At 44.4% G+C, this 20,531-nt stretch overlaps 1 protein-coding gene across 1 annotated transcript in view; it reads left to right on the top strand.

The window, feature by feature from the left end:
• SYT6 (synaptotagmin 6) overlaps positions 1-20,531 on the top strand; it is a 62,554-nt gene that overhangs the window by 31,822 nt on the left and 10,201 nt on the right. Inside the window, exons 3-4 of the mRNA XM_069090305.1 lie at positions 15,409-15,529; positions 19,045-19,216. Of these exons, the coding sequence (XP_068946406.1) occupies positions 15,409-15,529; positions 19,045-19,216 (293 nt within the window). The remainder of the gene's footprint in view (positions 1-15,408; positions 15,530-19,044; positions 19,217-20,531) is intronic.

Here is a 20,531-nt window from a genome sequence, read left to right on the forward strand (position 1 = left end):
AAATGTTTATGAGCATTTATCTGCCTCCTCTCCCCCTCTCCCCCCCTCCCCGCCCTACCAATTATTCAGTTGAAGGCATTTTTAAAAGTCCATTGGCACTAGGGTTATAATGACATTAGCTTGAGGTAGGGGATGGAAGTCCTTCCTCTCCCCATTTTACAGATGAGGAAACTGAGGCTCAGTGGTTAAACAACTTGGCTGTGATCACAGAGCTACTTAAGATAGAAAATCATTAATGTCCCCATTTTATAGATGAGGAAACTGAGGATCAGTAGTTAAGCAATTTGGCCATGGTCACAGAGTTAGTAAGGTGGAAGTCCTTCCTGCCCGAATTTTGTAGGTGGGTCAACTGACTAGGCCATATTCACAGAGCTAATAAGTGACCAAGGTGGGAGAAGAACCCAGTTATCCAGTCTCCAAGGCGGTGTCCCTGCACCCCAGGTGGTCAATAGGACTGCTTAGGGATGAATTCTTGCCATGAGGGCACTCAAAAAGCCTGAGCTGTGGCCCCTGGCATCTGCAGCTCCTGCTGAGCTCCCCGATCCCTCCCCCCGGGCTGGCTGCATCCCCAGTCCTGAACTCCTATTCTGTATCTGTTCCTGTCCCTCTAAGCCTGGCTCCTGGACGGGCGGAAATAGCCATCAGCGTCACCTGCTCAGCGGTGGGAGACGATGGCTGACTCGGCCAGAACAGACAGTCTGTAATTTCTAGAGGAGTAACAATAATGGAGCTAATTTGGTGTTTCATCATTTTGTTCCTAGGGGAGTGATAGGGACAAGAGAGGGAGGGCCGAGACAAGGCTGCATCTTGGTGACAGCTCCCCAGAGAAAGGGCTTTAGATTCACTGGGGCTGCTCAAGGCTCCCAGGAGTCACCCCCACCCACCGCTGCTGCCTTGTCTCCTCCACTCCCCTCTCCTTCTAGCCCATTATTGTCTGGGCATGAAAGGCTTCCCATCGTAACTGCACAGCGCCAGAGAGGGGTGTGGAGATGGGGGTCAGGGCAGATCCCTGTGGAGCCAAACCAGGAGGCTGAGGTTCTAGGCAGAACGTTCCTCCCCTCTCTACCTTCTCTCAGCTTGGAACCCTTTTTACTGATGCCCCCCATACACACACACACACACACACACACACACACACGCACGCACACATACACACACACCTTCTAAAACTACATAAAAAACTCATCACTCCATAGCTCCATTTGTATGGAGGTAGGTACTGTCTAAACCCATGCACAAAGGCCTGAGACACAGGACTCAGGATCATTCCAAGGGACAAATTACACTAGGTGCCTCCCTGCCCTGTGGAGTGGAAGGAATCTGGGATTTAGAATTAGGGGACCTGAGTTCAAATCCTGACTGATACTAACTGCCGCGTTGCCCTTAAATATCTCCTTTGTAAAATGGGAAGTTTGGAGCAGATTTCTGGATTTTTAAAAAACCATTTTGATGATTGTGTTTCAGGATAATTGGTTTCCAATGTAAATCTGTGTATTTTATCTTATGATAAAAAATATTTTTCTGATAAGGGATCCATAGGCTCCACTCAATTGTCAGAGGGTTCCATAACACACACACAAAAAAAGATTAAGAACCCCTAGACGTGGGGCGGCTAGGTGGCTCAGTGAATAGAGCACTGGCCCTGAAGTCAGGAGGACCTAAGTTCAAACCCGACCTCAGACACTTAACACTTATTAGCCGTGTGACCTTGGGCAAGTCACTTAACCCCAATTGCCCTGCCCTCCCCACTCCAAAAAAAAAGAACCCCTAGACTAAGTGATCTCTGAGTACACTGCCAACTCTAAATCCCAGTCTTCAGGATGGCCCACTGGATTAGGTACTAGATTGAGCAAAAAAAGACCTAAGTTCAAATTCTGCTTCAGATACTTATTAGCTGAGTGTCCCTGAGCAAGTCACTCAACTTGTCTTCCTCAGTTTCCTTATCTTGCAAAATGAGGGGGTTGGACTGGATGACTTCTTAGATACCTTCCAGCTCTTAATCTATGATCCTATAATCTTATGCTTGTAGGAGAAGTCATAAAAGTTAACAAACCCTTTGTTTTAGTTAACAATAATGATCCCATATGAGCCTAAAGATAGATTTTTCATTTCCAATGTGCTTTCACAGTGTGTTATTCAGCTGGCTTAAATCTGCAGGCTTATGGTTTGGCTATGAACCTGTCTTCTCTAGTTATCTCTTCTTCCCTGGGGCTACTTTAATACTCTCACCCCCTCCCTTCCATTCTGCCCCCTCCCCCACTATAATAGGGAAACTGGGGAAATCTTTTTTTTTAGATAAAATTCTGAGCACAGACTATGAATCCAAATAGTATAGTGGAAAGAATCCTGGCTTTAGCATGAGAAAATCTTAATCCAGTTTACCACCTAGGAGACCTTGAACAAGTCTCTAGGTTTTCAGGGCCTCTCTGTCCCCTTATCTGTAAAATGAGAGGGTTGGGCTTAAGTTACCTCTGAAGTGCCTCCCCGCTCCAAACTTTTGATCCTATGATCAATTCCATTCTCCAAGAATTTTTTTTTTAAATCACTGCGACTTTCCTTGGGACCCACCTTCAGGTGGCTATTAGAGGTCTGGCGAGAGACTGTGGGACTTAACTCTAGTAATAACAGTCATGGTAATAATAATGGGTCCTGAGGGCAGGTCACTTAACTTTTCAGGGCCTTGGTTTCCTCACCTATAAAATGAGCAGTGGCAATAGTTGTTCTGAAGTTCTGCATGTTGGTTAGCAATTAGAGAGATCTCTGTTAAAAATCCTGACACTATAGTGCTCTAAGATGGTCTATGGCTCCCTTCTTCCATTTCCCCATCCTCATACTTCTAAGTCCCCTCTCTCTCTACTATTAGTATTCACTTTCAGGGGATCAGATTTCTAGTTCCTCTTCTCTGTTTCCTTCAAAAAGAGGGCAGTCTAGTATAATAATAAGGATTCTGTACTTGGAGTCTGAAGATAACTGGATTTAAATCCTGACTCCAACCCTTACTTGGTGTGTGACCATGGGAAAGTCATTTAACTTCAGTTTCCTTATATAAAACGGGGATAAAAATACCTGTAGGGCCTACCTCATAGGGTTGTGGGGAGGATCAAATTAGACGTTTGTATTGCACTTTTTAAAAATCTTTAAACACTATATGTTGTTGTTTGGTTATTTGGCAGAGATACCAGAAGAGTTTGTCATTTCCTTCTCTAACTGATTTTATAAATGAGGAAACTGAGGCAAATTGGGTTAAGTGACTTGCTCAGGGTTTCACAACCACTAGGTGCCTGAGGCCGTATTTTAATTCAGGAAGATGAGTGTTCCTGACCCTAGGTCCACCACTCTCTCCACTATACCACTTAGAAGCCCACAAACACTATATAAATAATAACATTATTGTAATCCAGAGTCAAGTCTCAGAGCCTAGGACCAGATCCCTAATGGAACATCACACCCACATCTGAACCCCATGCCTGAAGGCGAAAGACTGATGGTGGGTCCCAATGAAAGTCACAATGATGGATAGCCAAATAAATAAATTATAGTCAGACAAAGGAATTGAGTATAGGGCCAAACATCAAAAACTGGAAGGGAACGGAGACCCACCCAGGTTAAGTGACTCACCCTGGGTCAAGTAGGTAGGGAGCAGGATTTAAACACAGGCCTTCCAACTCCAAAGTCTTTGGTTTTTCCACTATACCATTCGATGAAGTGAATTTATCTTTGTAGAAAAGAAGCAGTTGAATAGAAATTAAAAATTTTTTTAAAGCCGCCTTAAAGTCTATGAGAAGACTATGATTAAGTAAAGAGCATAGCTGTTCTCTCTATTTTATGGGGAGCAGGACTGGAGGGCAGGGCCTAAAACTGCAATTCATTTGGGTTAGATTTGAAGAGGGACTTCCTAAGCACTCGGCTTCTGGAAAGGGGCTAAGAGCCAAGCGTGTCTGAGGATGGTTGTTTCTTTTCTTTTTGCCGTGTATAAGGCAATGTTAAAGCAGTTTTGGGTCTTCTTGCCTTATAGTATGTATATGATATGGTGAGAAAAAATAAGAAAGCCATGATCCCTGGAGTTAAAGGATCTGGGTTCAAATCCTGTCTTTTAAAAATAATTAATTAATTTTTCATTTTCAACATTTGTTTCCATAAGATTTTGAATTCTAAATTTTCTCTCCCTCCTTGTCTTCCCCCCTCCCCAAGACATTGTGCAATCTGATATAGGCTCTACATATACATTCACATTAAACATTTTCACATTAGTCATGTTGTAAAGAAGGATTAGAACCAATGGGAGAAACCATGAGAAAGAAGAAAGAAACAAAAAGAGAGAGCAAATAGTCTGCTTCCATCTGCATTCAGACTCCATAGTTCTTTCCCTGGATCTGGACAGCATTCTCCATCATTAGCCTTTTGGAGTTGACTTAGACCTTTGCATTGCTGTCTATCAAAATGAGTCACTGCACAGTGTTACTGGTCAAATCCTGTTTCTTCTGATTATTGTGACCTTGGGCAAATCACTTCTCAGAGACTCCATTTCCTCACTTTTTCCCCCCCATTTCCTCACTTTTAAAATGAAGGAGGTTGGACAAGATGACTTCCAAGGTCCCTCCTGGCTTAGATCTGTGTTCAGAGTTTGTAGTCAGAGGACCTGGGTTCAAACCCCTGCTCTGACACCATTTATGTGATCTTGGCTGAATCTCTGAGGCTATTTCTCTGTGCCTCCGTTTCCTTGCCTGCAAAAAGGACTGAAGTGAATGACTGTCAAGGTCCCTTCCAGCTCAAAATCTGTGATTCTTCAGTCCTTTGATGGGATAGTTTATCCCCCTTGAAAAGCCTAGCTTTCCCTTAACAGCACAAGGAGAGAAGTAGACCGTGGGTGAGACGCTCCTCCTCACCCCAGGGTGTCTGCCAGAAGGCACAACCCCCTCGCTAGACCGAGGCAAGAGAGAAAGAAGAAGTGGCCCACAAAGCTATCTACCCAGCTAGCAGCGAAAACAATTCCTCCTCCTCCCAGCCCACTCAGCCCTACTCTCCCATCTGCTTGTGTGCTCCCCACCAAAGCCTCCTATAGTTATCGTGGGTCTCTTTTTTCCTCTCTAAGCTCTAAGTCACAGAGAGGGGGCTGCCCTGCATCATTGAGAGACTTCTCATCTGGGAGTTCTCGAAACCGATGCAATCAGTCAGTCGACCAGCATTTATTAAGCAAGTTCTAAGTGCCAGGCACTGGGTTAAATGCTAGAGATACAAAGAAAGGTGAAAGCTCACATTCTAATGGGGGAGGCAGCGTACAGGATCTGTGTAGTGTACATGGAATCATCTCAGGAGGGGGTGAGGACATGCCTGAGATTTGAGCTGAATCTTGAAGGAAGCCAGGAAAGAAAGGAGGAGGAGAAAAAGGGGGAAGGAAGGGAAGGAGGAGGGGGGAAAGGAGGGGGAGGAGGAGGAAGAGGAGGAGTGGAGAGAGGGGTGGGAATGGAGGAGGATCAGGAGGGGGAAGGAGAGGAGGAGGAAAAAGAAAAGGAGGAGGAGGAAGAGAAGAAGAGAGCAGGGAGAGCTCAGATCCAGCCTTCATCTCCTACTCTTGTATATACCTTTGTATATTATCACCCCTGATAAAATGCAAATTCTTTGGAAGTCAGGATTATTTCAGTTTGTATCTCCAGATCCTCAGCACATAGTAGGCACTTTAATAAATGCTTGTTGACTGCCTGATTGATAGATGAACTCCTTCCTCTCCTTCCTGGTCACTGCACAAGACAAAGGGCGTAATGGCTGAGTGAGGGAGGAACGTGAAGTCTCCCATTCCGCTATAATGGCAGGCTCACTTGCCCAAGATGGGGTTCCTGGGAGTCATTCCACCTTGGTCCTTCAGGGAAGTAGCTCTTTTGGAACAAAGCTTCTGCCCCCATGGATCTAGCTTCCTCTCCCAACACTGCCCCCTCCCTCCCATGAGGCAGCGTCCTTTGGAGTAATTTAGCACTTAGTGAGGGGATGATGTAACAGGCATTTTCCTGAGAAATGACAGTCTCAGGCCAGTGTGCTGGCACCGGGCAGGTTTGAGTGAGCAGGAGATGGATTCTCTTGCAATCTGTAATGCAGTCTGACACCACCAATTTGTCTCTCTTAGTGGGTGGGGGAGGCAGGGAGAGGGACAAGGGAAGTAAATATTCCAAGTCAAGTCCCATCCAGGACTCAAGATAATAAGCAAACTAAGCACTTAGTGCATGCCCTACAGTACACTAAGTGCTAGGGTTACAAAGACAAGTAAAAAGAAGGACAGTCCCTGCCCTCAGGAGTTTATGCTCTAATGTGGAGAGATCACACATAGCAGGAGAGCTGAAGAGATGGGGGTGAAGTCCCAAGAATGAAGAATGGCTGGTCTAGGCCATTCAGAAAAGTCGGCTGTTCACATGTTGTTTGTCCTTCACTCTCGAAGAAGACAGTGACATCAGGAAGATGATTCCGTGACTAACAAGTGAATTGGATTTAATTGAGGGAGGGCTGTGCAAAGCCACCAGCCTCACTTTCTCCTCCAGAGTCATCCAGGTCCAGTGACAAGATATCGATCAGCACAACTGGAGATGGTCCCCTAAAAGCAGGTTACAGGTTACAGGAAGAACTTACTTATGGGAAAGGGAAGCCATGAAGAATAGAGGAAGAAGAAGCTGAGGCATGAAGGGGAAGCCCAGAGATAGAAGCATACCTGGTCTACGTCCTTCCTCTACGTCCTTGCCTGAGAACAACTTACCAATGGAAGAAAATGGGACTATAGGGGGAAGCTGATGAGGCATGGTGGAAATTCCAGGCCTGAGGGTGGGTTTGGGTGTGGGGTTGCTTGGCATGCTCCCAAATACGAGATCTCTCCCCATCTACCCCAGCTGAATGGCCACTCCATCAAAGAAGTTTTAGAATGGGCCCTTTGGATGTAGGGGTGGGATGCAACCTCTGGATTTTTTTATTCTTACGGCTATCCCCAAGAATGGCCTGATTTCAGCAGAGAGTGGCCCTCTCCTTGATGAGCTCCTGGGAATAGGAAGGCTAGAGATGGGAAAAACCTCAGTAGCCATAGTCCCCTCACACACACACTCGCACATAGAGAAAGTAATAATAGAGGAGAGAAGATCTCAGGTTCCTGTGGGCCAAAAGTATGGCTAGAGATGGTGAGTTTTAAGGACCAACGTCTTAGAAAGCTGTTAAAGAGGCAACCAAGCTGACAGGCCTCTAAGTATCATCTTGTACTAGATGACAACCTTCACTAAAGCTGTAATCCTTATTGGTTTGCCAATCTCTAGAGTGTTTGTTCCCAGGAATGCTTGTTCTAAATTGGAATTCTTCATCATCAGTCACTGGAGAAAGTTTTCAGCGCACACACATATATATACACACATACCCATATCCCACTGGGGCCAGCACCCCCTTTCTTCTATAAGCCCCCACAGATAATGAATGCACTCACCACTGAGATGCTCCCCTCTCCCTAGAGGAAACCAACAGTTGTTCAACATTCACACAGCACGATAGTTCATGGCAGCAAATGAAGACAGATTCTCTATCATTAACTCCATTAATATGCCACTTACTCCCTTCTCTTGTTCTTTAATGGAGATGCTTGATGGGAAGACTAGACCTCAGGTAGACCAGCAAGCCCTTTGGCTATTTTCCTAATACCAAACAATGTTCTTTATTTTAATAGTGGCAGGCTTCCCAGTGTTTCATATTAGTGGCCCATTTTCTCAACCTACTCAAATTTACTGAAAGCCTCATTCTTCCCCAACCTCCCTAGCCTTCCTCCCACCTTTTAAAAAGTCATTAGGAGGAAATCTGGTACCTCCCAGTGTGATTCTGACTCACGAATATTTGCCCAAAAGTAATGGTGCGTGTGATACAGCAGACCTCTTTTCAAGGTCAGGTTCACAAGGCAGAGGCTGAGGAAAAGTTCCCTAAATGAAACCATCTGTTTCCCTGAAGATAATTCAAAATGGAAGAGTTTGCTTACCGCCCCCCTGCTGACATGCATTTTTGCCTCTCAACCTCCCTCACAGCTGAACTCCACCACCTGAGGCTCCCTCTCAGACTAACTTTTCCAAGATCCTGGCTGACCCGTCCCATTTTAGCCAGGCTTTCTCCAGGACTCTTTCAGTGGCTGCAGCCCTGCCCAGTCACTGGAGCTGGAGTTTATTAGAGTACCACTTAAGACACCTTGCTCAGGCTCATCATTTATTCATAAAGCCACAAAGCCCTTGGGGTGGGAAAACATTCAAGAGGCAGAACACAAAACAAATACAGCCTACCCTTGAAGCTTGCAGCAGGGAGCCCCGAGCGTCACAACAGATACAGATGCCACCCTTTCAAATGCAGCCACCCCCAGACTCACCGCCTGAGCTCTGGAATGCCAGGCCTGACTAGGAGTGAAGCACAGAAACCACGTCATCCCAGTATGCAGCGGATTCCCTCACACAGTCACCCTGAAAAAAAAAAAACGTTAAACCAGGGGTGGGGGGCAGAGGGTGGCTCATGTCCTTTCTGCTCAGTTTCCAAGGGCAGGGCCCAGTGGATGGGAGGAGGCTGCTGGCCATTGCCAAAAGCCAAATGCAGTCCTTTGCCCTCCTTGGATGAGCTCTACCCATAGAAAGCAACTTAACTGCACTTCCTGCCCAATGCATCAGACACGGTTTTGGTCTCCTGTGGCTTTCATGAAAGTGTAAGGGATGCTTCCCAGCTGATGATGAGAGATGCAGACAAACCACTTAAAGATGAAGATACCCAAAGTGTTCTCTGAGAGTCACGGAAGACGCGTCTTTGCTCTCTGCAGCCCAGATTCCCGTGATGGAAAATGGCAACGTTGGCTCCATTCATAGCTTCTCCAAAGGGATATGGAGAGGCAGAGAAGTTTCATGAGAAGGGATGCAGGTTTGGTTTTCCTCACCTCATCAGCTTTGTTTAGTGTTATTTTGTTTTTTGGAGGTGGAAGGCAAGGCAATTGGGGTTAAGTGACTTGCCCAAGGTCACATAGTTAATAAGTGTGTCAAGTGTCTGAGGTCAAATTTGAATTCAGGTCCTCCTGACTTCAGAGCTCTATTCACTGCATCACCTAGTTGCCCCTTGTTTGGTGTTTTGGAAAGAGCACTGGATTCAGAGTCAGGGTATCTGAGCCCAAATTTTATCTCTAACACTTAACTAACTTCGGGATGATTAACAAGTAGCCTGGCATCTCTGAACTCCAGTTTCCTCATCTTTAAAACAGAGATAAAACACTAAAACCACCTATCTCACAGAGATACTAGGAAAGTGTTTTGTAAATCTCAAGGGGTATAGGAATGTGAAGGTTTACCACCTTAGAAATGATCTATTGGGTTCCCAGCAACAGTGAGAAATTTTAGTAATGGTTGATGGGAGAACTTCTCTGTCCCTTCCCATTTTTGAAGCATAGAACATTAGAGGTAAAAAGAAACCTTTGAGATCATCTGATCCAGCCACTGTATCTCATACATGAGGAAAGAAAAGCCCAGAGAGAAAAAATAAATCGCCCCAAAACATTCAGCCTTTACTAGCAGAACTAGAATTAGGATTCACATTTCCTGATTCCCAAGCCAATGCACAGTCTACCACACCATACTCAGAGACAGGTTGATTTCAGGCATTAGGCAGAAGGATATACTTTAGGAAACCACTAAAGATGGGTCAAAGGTAACCAAGTTAAACACAATGTCTGGTTGTGGGCTAGCCCTTAAAAGTCTCACTGGCTAGACCTCACTGAGAGCTGTAGAAATGGGAACCTGTTAATACCATTGGCACCATCATGTGGGCAGATTGTACTCAAGGAAAGATTTATTTGTTGGCATTTTTAAGGAGAAGGCTGTTTATTTGTATGCAAGTTGTACTATTGAGAAGGCAAGTTTACTCAAAGGAGAGGAAATGGTGGAGGGGGCTCTCCTCTTGTGGATATGGAAAGAATCAAAACATAATCAGAGCATCCGAGGCAAGCAACTGACTTCCCATTCTCAAGGAAAGATTTATGGAGGAACTAGCATCTGCCTGCCTCTTATTCAGGCTGCAGAGCCTTCACCCTGACCCCTCAACAGAAGCAGCAGGTGCTATGTCCCAGCTGCCGTTCAGTCCAGGTCCACTTCACTAGCCCTCAGCTAGCAGAAGCCGAGAGAGCCAAGCTGGTTTCTGACCCTCCCTCCCCAGCACTGGGAACCTCATTACCAGCTGGCGGCCCTAAGGCTGCGCTCACCCAAGGCTAGGTAAAAAGATGGCAGCAATGATGTAGCCATCATTACACAACCCTTTTTGACCCCTGGCTTTATTTTTGGCTGACATCTCCAATATTTCTAATTAGGATAAAAAAAAACAGGAAAATGTGCAAGGCCTAAGGAGGTAGTGAATGGAGAAGGAGGCTAGGGGAGAGCAAGAACTTGCTGAGAGATAGTAAGCAAAAAAAAAAAAAGGAAAAAATGAAGGCACAAGAGGCAGGCAGAGGGAGAGACTGATTTGAAGACAGCTGTGAGTACTTTCCAGAGAAGTAAAACAGCCTATCAGAAAACATTGAGTCTCTGAGTTGGTTTTGCCCTTTTCTTTATACTTACTAAAAAAAAAAGCCAACCTATTTATATTCCTCTAACAAAGCCTAGATTTCTCCTACAGCTTTCATGTTCTAGGTGCAAATATCCCTTCACTCAGAAGAAGCCATGAGTGTGAGTCTGGTGTCTGGTGTGAGTCTGCCTTAGACCAGGAATAAAGGATGGATCAAATGCCCTATGATTAAAGGAGCAGAATGTAAGGGGAGAAAGTCCAATACGTGTGGGAAAAGGCAAAGTGAGGAAGAAGGAAGGACCGATTTCAAGGAGAAAGTTTTGGTCTTAATTATAAACGAAACACCACTGCACCAAACCTTAAGGTTTAGTTAGCCTCTCAGAAGGACTGGTGTATCACCCCAAAGCACAGCTACAAGGAAAGGGGGACCCACTCCAGTCCCTAGAGCTGGAGTTTATTAGAGTATCACTTAAGACACCTTGCTTAGGCTCATCATTTATTATTTAAGGGACCCACGTAAGCCCCTCTGATTACCCAAAGGCCCAAGGGACATAAGGAATATTTCTTCATCGTAGAATAAATTCCACCATGCTTGTCTGTTAATTTCCCTGGCAGGAGAGGGTATCTTGAGGAGAAAATTAAATCTTTAGAGACTTTAGTGATTCAGTAAACCCAGAATTAAGATTGAAAAAGCAGCAAATAGGTCAATTTCTCCAAGGCTTCAATCTAGACTCAACTTCTCATCTGTAAAAATGGGGAGCAGTACCCTTTGCATCTTTATAATGGCTTACTGAGAGAATTCCTCTGTCCTTTTTCATTTCGAAGCAATCACTCAATCAATCAACAAGCATTTATTAGACACGTCCTCATATGCCAAGTTTAGGGGATTCAAAGATGAAAGTGAACTTGGCTTGCCCTCAAAGAACTTATATTCTGTTAGGAAGAGATACCGTGGGTGAAGTTTCTCTATAAGTATATGCATATACAAACAGATACAAGGTTCTGGGGAGGAAGAAAGGGGCTGTAAGTGGCACTCAGGCTGTCTTAAAGGAAATGAGGAATTGTAAGAGGCCAAGGTGAAGAGGGAGTGCATTCCGGGCACAGGCAGCTGGTGCAAAGGTACCACAATGGGAAATGTAGTTAGTAAGGAGCTAGTAAGTAAGTAAGGTAATAAGTATAGGAGTCAGCTTCACTGGTCTAGATGATCAGAGAACATCAGAGTGAGATGGAACCTCAAAGAATATCTGTCTGAGCTCCCTTGTTTTGCCCTTAAGGAAACCCAGGACCAGAGAGGGAAAGGACTTACCCAAGTCACATGGACAGTTAGCGGCAGAACCAGGATTAGAAGCTGGCTCATCTGACTCCTAGGTCTGTGTCTGTGGCAGGACATAGCCAACAGAAATTACAATGCTGAACAGAATAAAATGAGCCGATGTTTCTCAGTCAGAGCAGGTGGGGGCGGGGGTGGGGGCGGCAAACGACCTAAAATTTGGACCAATTTCAAGAATTATTTTTGTGGGTGCTAATTCATTCATTCCCCTTTTATTCATTCAGGAAAAAACTTATTGAGCATTTACTATGCTCAAGGATCAGTGATAGGGGCTGAGGGGAGCAGGGACACCCAAGAGAAAGTCCTGGTCCCACCAATCTAATGGGGCAGAGATGTGTATAGGAATGGGAGTCTTGCAAGGTAAGAGAGGGACAAAGTGCCAAATTAATTCAGGGGAGGAGAGGTTGCTTTCCTTTCCTGTCCCCATATGCAATGCTTCTCTTAGGGAGGCTAAAGATGTTGGCATCATCTTAAACAAATATTTACTGAGCTTCTAGAATGCAGAAGTATGATGAGAGGCAGGACAGAGACAAAGCAGTGTATGGAAGTTATCTGAAACAGAGGCAGAGTAGTGAGAGATTGGTTCAAGTTAGCAAATGTGTGTTAAGTGCCTACTATGTGCCAGAAACTGCAGTAGAAAGAGTTTAAGTGACTTGCCCAGGGTCACACAGCTAATAAATGGCTGAGGCTAGTGAATAGTCTGGTAGAGATAAGGGCCTGTATGAGGGTGGTGGTGGTGTTGATTAGAGAGAAAACAGATGCAAGGGGTGTAAAAATGACAAGATTTGGCACCTTGAAGCATATAAGGAATTGTAGTCTCTGGTCTGTAAGAACCCATGTGCTCCGCCAGTAAGAATAACTTTGGTGCTGAGTGGGTTTGTGCCTAGTTCAAACCTTTGCTCATAGTGCCTAGGAGACCCTCAGAGACTCTCATCTCTGTCTGTTAACGTCCTTCCCTTTCTCCAAGGCCCACTTGAGGTATCCCCTCCTCTGTGACTTTGAACTCAGCCCACTCCCCAGGTGAAGTGATAACAGATGTTTTGTACTGCATGGCCTGGACCTCTCCCTTCCACTCATGTAGTATAGTGGGGGAGAATCCTGGAGATAAAGGGAATCAAAACAACTGGGTTCACACTAGCTGTGTGATTGAAGGCCAGTAGCTTAACTTTCCTGAGCCTCAGTTACTCATCTATAAAATTGAGATAATGGGGAGTGGCTAGGTGGTGCAGTGAATAGAGCACCAGCCCTGGAGTCAGGGGGACCTGAGTTCAAATCCTGTTTCAGACACTTAACACTTACTAGCCGTGTGACCTTGGGCAAGTCACTCAACCCCAATCACCCTGCCTTCTTCCCTCCAAAAAAGCAAAATATATATACACACACACACACACACACACATATATATTGAGATAATGCGTGACTGACTCTACAGGTATATGGAAAGTATGGAAAGGAATATGGAAAGTATTGTGTAACCCTTTAAGCCCTTTAGAAATGTTAGCTGTTATTATCTCCCTCTAATGTACTTTACTCACTGCCCCATGTATCACAATTGTTTATGTATTTGTCTTTCTCTTATTAGATTATAGGCTCATTAATAACAGAATCTATTTGTCTATCTGTATTTCTGAAGTCTCTGTATCTAATAGTGAATGTAGTAGGCACTTAATAAATGCTTGCTGAATCATAGAATAATTTAATGAATGGTGGCTGAGCTCTGTTCACTGTACGAGAGGAAACACTGAACCATAAAGGTACAAGATGGGGCTTTGGTCAAAGCCTTCTACAGACCCTCCAATACACATTTTGTTGTTCTTCTGAGATTTAATTAGTTTCTAGGAAAAATCAAAAGCCTTTGGCTTTTGAAAGGGAGGGAGCCAGTGCCACCTAGAGGTGAATGGGCAGACCTAAAGTTCGGGGAGATGGGGAGGTGGAGACCTTGGGGGTTCAGAAATGAACACCCCAAGAGCTTCATTCCTGACACCACATCAGTGATTCCATGTTCTAAAACGTAATAGAGAATGATTCTCTTTGGGAAATGGAGCAGAACACCAAGAAAGGCTAGCCAGACCTAAAGCCAGAAATGATCCAAATCCTGACCTCCCCAAGGCTAAGATCACGAAGTCCTAATGTAGGGGTAGAGTTGGGGATGAGGATAGGGCTGGGGAAGGGAGGGAATGAGGATGGAGATGGGAATGAAGATGGAGAAAGGTTGATGTCTTTACACCAGGATGAGTTATACATCGCCAAACCTAATCCATAAGAGATACATGGTGCAAGGATGAAGTAAGGGACTGATTTTCCCATAGAAAAGTGAGGAACCCAAAGGAGGATTAAGGAAGTCATCAGGCAAGAGGCCATCTATCCCAACAGAAGCGAATCTCAGAACTTTGGTGATATTCTCTACTCACTGTTCAGAAACGTTCCTAGGTAGTTTGAATTCCTCTTTTGTACTTGGCTTATCTAAAGAGAATGATATTAAATTTTCCAATGTTTCATTGGATTTATTGATTTTTCTTTCACAGTTATTTCGGGATGTACACTCCCCCAAACACACACACACACACACACACACACACACACACAAATTCTCCTTTGTAACAAACCAAAACAACAAAAAAAGGTTGAACAATGATCACCAAGATAGTGAGGGAGTCTGACAATATATGTAGCATTCTGCCCACTAGTGCCCTAACCTCTTTGCTGAGAGGAATGAGGTAGTCTCCTTATCTGTTCTCCAAAACTAGGATTAGCTTTTACAACTAGTGAAACTTTGCCTTCCTTGCTTAGTGCTTTTTCATTTACATTATCATAATCCCGTTTATTGTTCCTCTGGTTTTGCTTAAAGAACTCTGCATCAGTTCACATAAATCTTTCCACATTTCTCTGAATTCTTCATCTCTTTTGCTCCTTACTGCATAATACTATTTCATGGCATTCATATAACCCAGGTTGTTCCTTAGTTGTTGGGGACCCCCTCTGCATGCAGCTCACCACCAAAAAATATAATAATGAATATTTGGGCATAAACTAGACATTTCTTTCTGTCTTTGAAGGATGAGTATTTGACCCAAAAGGACATAATACGGTGGAGAGATCACTGACCTTGGAATCAAAAGACCTGGGATTTAAATCCTGCTCTGCTACTTACTCCGTGATCTTGGGCAAATCACATTCCCTCTTTAGGCTTAGTTTGCCTCTGTGTCTGTGTCTCTGAAGAATTTGTACTAGGTGATCAAGGATGTGCATTCCAGCCAGGTGTGTGCTGGAGCCATTTTGAACCAGCTCTTGAGGACTCATTGTTAAATTAGAAATTGGCAAACCTACAAATCAGGGCTTGATTTATTGTTTAGTTGACCATCTAGACTTAAGAAAGTGATGGAGAAAATGTGAATAATGAACATTAAACTTAAATTTTTTGGAGTACTGGTTATTAAAAATTTACTAGCACATCACTGATTCCAGACCTCAAGTCTATGATTTCATGGTGGCTGCTTTGGCCAGGTGTTTTCTCTGTCCCTGATCCCTCTCTGTGCTGTGTTTCTTTCCAGGAAAGTGTGGATTTGGGAGAAATAATGTTTTCCCTCTGCTACCTGCCCACAGCAGGCCGCCTCACCCTAACGGTAATCAAATGTCGCAACCTCAAAGCAATGGACATCACGGGCTACTCAGGTATGGCCCCTTCTTTTACCTCTAGACCTCAGGGAATCCTTCTGGGGCTGAAAAGATGTTGGGGGAAGAGAGAAAGAAGGGCGACGTTACCATTTCTCTGAGAAAGGATAACAAGAGAAGGAAAGGGAGAGATGTGAAGGAAAGGGGAAACAGGAACATGTGTAGTTTGGGTGAGGTCTGTTTAATCACCAGGTCAGCAAGAAAGCCACGCGTACATTTGCCTTTCCATCCCTAGTCCCGTACGACATTCACTCAGAAAGTAGGAATAGATTCATACATAAGTTGTGTTTCCATTGGAGTTTTTCTGCATGTCTCAGCCTCAGCCTCAGGAGAGGTATCTGGGACAGCTGAAACACATATTCCTCCTCTCCTTCCTCCATCTAGGGGGGCAGCTCTAACCCTCTAACCTAGCTAGGATACTCTTATCCCTGGAGCAGCTGCAGTGACCGTCTCAGAGGGACCTCTTATGTCAATTGTGTTTCCCTACCCACAAGGAAGTATTTTGGGACAAGAGATAAGAGTTTAGAAAAGGGGGGATTAATTGAGGCTCTAGTTACCAGAAGGCAGATAAGTCCTGGCAATCTCTCCCTGAATCAACCTGAACTATCAGTCTTTGCCTTGAGAGTTGAAATGGGCTCATGCTACTGAGAATTACCCTTGCAGGTTCTCAGCATGGAAGGTAGACATTAGATTACACGGCCTCTGAAATCCTTAGCTAGATTATTCAAAGGCTAACAGGAAAATCTTAAGTTTGGGGTCACCAAGTAAATACCCAAGAGCCTAGCCATCTTAAACAAGCCCATTCTGGTACTTTAAGTTCAGTAGTCAAAGCCCAAACTTGCATGAAATAAAATTTAAGATTTTTTTCCCTCGCATAAAAGTGTGCTTAATATAATCTCATAGCAGCCATGGAGAAGTAATATCCCAGTTGCCAACATCTATCTGTATCCAGGTACAGCCTGTGGCATTTGGAAAAGGATGAGGTATCAGGCCTTGAAACTGGAAGTTTTTCAGGGGAAGACAACTGGGTGCTTATATATAAATATAAACACATACACACTCACACACACACACACACACACACACACACACACAAAGTTTCGGAATCACACTGGGATTCTGCTCCTAACCTCTAATGCCTTTCTGATAGGCTCACACCTCCAGGGGAGGCTGGCGGCCAAAGTCTGCCCCAGATAGCACCAGCCCAGAAAGACACCCCTAACACCTCTCCTTTCCCCTGCTCTTCCCACCACTCTTAAGATATGGAGAGAAGCTCAAAGAACCACTTCTGGAGGGTGAAAAGACTCTTCTGCAGCAGCAGCTCTCCTTCCCCTGAAAGATATCTAATGTCTATTTCATTTTAATATCAAAATAAGTATGTTCCAGGGATGGAAATTCACTGAGGACTCTTGAAGCTGCAGAGGGAAATAGGGTTTTGCTGCCTAAGTCCCTACACCATCTTCCCTGATGTAATTAAATTGATGTGTAGGAAAGCTAGATTGTGGTAATGCTACTGAAATAGCTGTAAAAAGCTGTTCCAAATCAGAAGGGTTTTTTCTTTTTTTATTGAGTTAAGTTCTTTTTTTTCCTCCTATACTTACACCTCTTCTCCATCAAGATCTAGGGTCTGGTATTACATTTGGGCTTGATTTTAATAAAAAAGGATGGCTCCCCTCATTGTGCCAGGAACTGGAATGTGGGGTTCAGGGTTTGAAAAACAAATTCACAGAATGGTGCTGGGTCCCAGGAGCCTCTGTGGTTGACATTTCTCTTTTCCCTTAAGTCAGGATTGAAGGTGGTAGAATAAGGTAGTAAAAAAAGGAGTACAGTGTTTGGATTCAGAGAAGCTGGGTTCTGATCCTGCCTCTGGCATTTACTAAGTGTTGTGGACAAAGCCCAGTCGATCCTGTTCCACCATTGACTCTGTTGTTTCCTAAGTCAAGTCACAGGCTGCTTGCTCATGTCTGTTGTGGATTACGATGGGTGGGTATGAGCCCTAGCAATGGCTCTTGTTTTTTTGTGTGTGTTGTGGCCCCCTTTGGAAGTCTGGTGAAGTCTATGAACTCTTTTGCAGAATAATATTTTTAAATATATATATTCTGTCCCATTGCTTAGTTTCTGACTCATTTAAAAGTTTGTGTAAGAGCCTTCTAGACTTTAAATTTCTGCTCTTGAATTATAGTTTCTACCTCCTGGCTTCTTTCGGTTCCCTGCTGGTGATGTGAGCCCAGTATCCCACTAGAATGATCTTAAGAGATTTCTAACCCTGCCACACATCTATGTTTAGTCAGAAGCATGAATCTCAGGTCTAGTGCGGGCCAGCTGTTCTGGCCTGTGCCTGCTTTGAGACAAAGTGTGCCCTGGCTCCCAGGCAAGAGGGCGTCTCAGAACATCATATACTCAAAAGCTATTATTACCTGTGAGCTTCCCTCCTGTTCCTTCAGCTGCAGAACATAAATAACAATTATGGTGGGGCCTGAGACACCTGTGTTAGGAGGGACAATGGTTGTCGGTTCACTTGGATACATGGAAAATTTCAGGCTAGAAAGATGACACTGAAGCATCCCTGTTGGGAAGAAGAAAAGGAGTGGGGGTAAGAGAAGCAACAACAAGGAAAGATTGGTAGAAAGTACCCATCTGACCACTCAGTGAGCCTGGAGGCAAGGGTGATTGTGAAGGCAGAAGTCAACCTCTTCACTCTACCTAGTATATGCAAGACAGCCCTATGGAATACACCACCCTCATCTTCTCTCTCCCTGATTCCCAGAGAGACCTTGGACATTTCCTCCTGGCTTCCCCACTGCCCCTTAGCCAGTTGGGAATAAATTTCAAGAGCTGTGCCTCCACTCCCCTTTTACAGGCCAAGTGAAAATGTGATTGTTGGGGACAATGGACCCCATAATCTTTCTGTCAGCCAGGGAAGACAGAAGCAGAGTCCTGCTGGTCTCTGTTCATTTCATTCTGACACATTTATTTCCACTTCTTGGATTTAAATGGGTTCTATTTTTACTCCCTAATCTAAACTCCTTTGGTTAATGGTCCTGGCAAAACCCCCAGAGAACAGGAATCCAAACAGGTAAAAGAAATAAACTGGCTTTGTTCAGCCTCACCACCTTTCTGAGCCTGAGGCAGTGGGCCTCCAGTCAGCCAAGCATGGGGCCAACAATTAAGGACTCCCGGTTTCTCCCCTGTATATCCACGGACAAGTTGCTTGACTGCTCTTGGGTCTGTTTTCCCATTAGTAGAAGCCCATTAAGTTATCTCCCAAGGATGCCAGGGAACGAAAGAGACCATGTGTATTAAGCACTGAATGCTCCTTTGAGGCAGGTGTTCTGGCTGAATACAAGGTGGTGTTATTATTTTTACCAACCCACTGATACCATCTGACAAGTCACAGTAGGTCTTGTGTACAGATTCCTTCTCTGTTCAGGAACACCTGCTTAACAAGTTTCTTTCCCTTCCCTATCCTTCCCTCCTTCCCCCAACACCCCATCCCACTCCCACTGTCATCACAGATCCCTATGTCAAAGTATCCCTGCTGTGTGATGGGCGGAGGCTGAAGAAGAAGAAAACCACCATAAAGAAGAATACACTTAATCCGATCTACAATGAGGCCATTATCTTTGACATTCCACCAGAGAACATGGACCAAGTCAGCCTACTCATCTCCGTTATGGATTACGATAGGTAGGCATGAGATCCATGGGCATTGGCTTTTGTCCTTTGGTGTCATGGAAGTCTGGGGAAGCCTATGGATACCTTTCCAGAATGACATTTTTAAATAAATAAAATAAAATACATGTGGTTGATTACCGAAAAAAAAATAAAATATGTTGAAATATATTTATAATTCTTTTTTAAGTTCACAGAACCTAGATGAAGAACCCCTGACCTACAGAGACTATAAAAGGTGAAAGTACTAACCCAGCTCAGAGCTTCCCAGGCTTATGTTTTGGCACCTTTATTTTCCTGAAGCCCAGAGCTGGACATTCATGGACATAGCACTCCGAATGTTCCACTCCAAATGTTTACATGGACTATTTGTGCCCGACCTGTGGCAGAGCCTCCCAAGACCATATTGATCTGATCAAACACAGTCAGACATGCTGTACCTTAACCCCAACATGGTAATGTCATTTTGGTCCTTCTTCAGAACAAAAGACAATAACCAACCAAAAGCAATCTGAGACGTGGTGATGTTTCTGAGAGAGAAAAGTCAAGTTTCTCTTCCCACTATATCATTTCCATGAGTGACCCCCTCATTCTTTTCATTTCTTAGGTTGGAAACCACAGCATCTTCTCCTTTACTGCCTGTATTTAACCTTTTCTTCAAGTCCAATTTTGTTTCCCTTTTAGATAACTTCCTGACTCACCCCTTACTGTCCATTCCCACTGCCACCACATAGCCATACCTTTTGTCTCCCTGTGGCTGGATCATTATAACATATATCTGAGTGCTCTCCCTGCTCCCATGTCCTGATCTGTCCTATACACTGTTCACTGCTTCAATCTAATCTTCCTAAAATACCTCTTCCTTCATTTCGCCCACCACTACCACCCAACTTAAAAATATTCAAAAGATGGGGTGGCTAGGTGGCGCAGTGAGCAAAGCGCCAGCCCCGGAGTCAGGAGGACCCGAGTTCGGTTCCGGCCTCAGACACTTAACACCCACACAAAAACACTAGCCGTGTAACCTTGGGCAAGTTACTTAACCCTAATTGCCCTCCAAAAAGGCAAAAAAAGAAAATTAAAAAAAAAAAACCTTCAATAGATGCCTATTTCTTATTGCATCAAGCATTTCTCTGCCTGGTTTTAAAATCCTCTATCATCTGGACCCATTTTACTTCCTTAACTGTATTTTCCTGCACTTCTTAATAGGAACCCTCTGCTCCAATCAGGCGTGTCTATACTCACCATGCCCTCAGTTCTGTACTGTTTGCCCATTCCTTATGTCTACTTCCTCTTCCTCTTTCCTTGTTGCTGTTGATCAGTCGTTTTCAAT

This window comes from Petaurus breviceps, unplaced genomic scaffold, assembly GCF_028583685.1.
Source record: "Petaurus breviceps papuanus isolate PSGF00001 unplaced genomic scaffold, PetGlider_PUasm1.0 186, whole genome shotgun sequence".
NCBI classification, from domain to species: domain Eukaryota; kingdom Metazoa; phylum Chordata; class Mammalia; order Diprotodontia; family Petauridae; genus Petaurus; species Petaurus breviceps.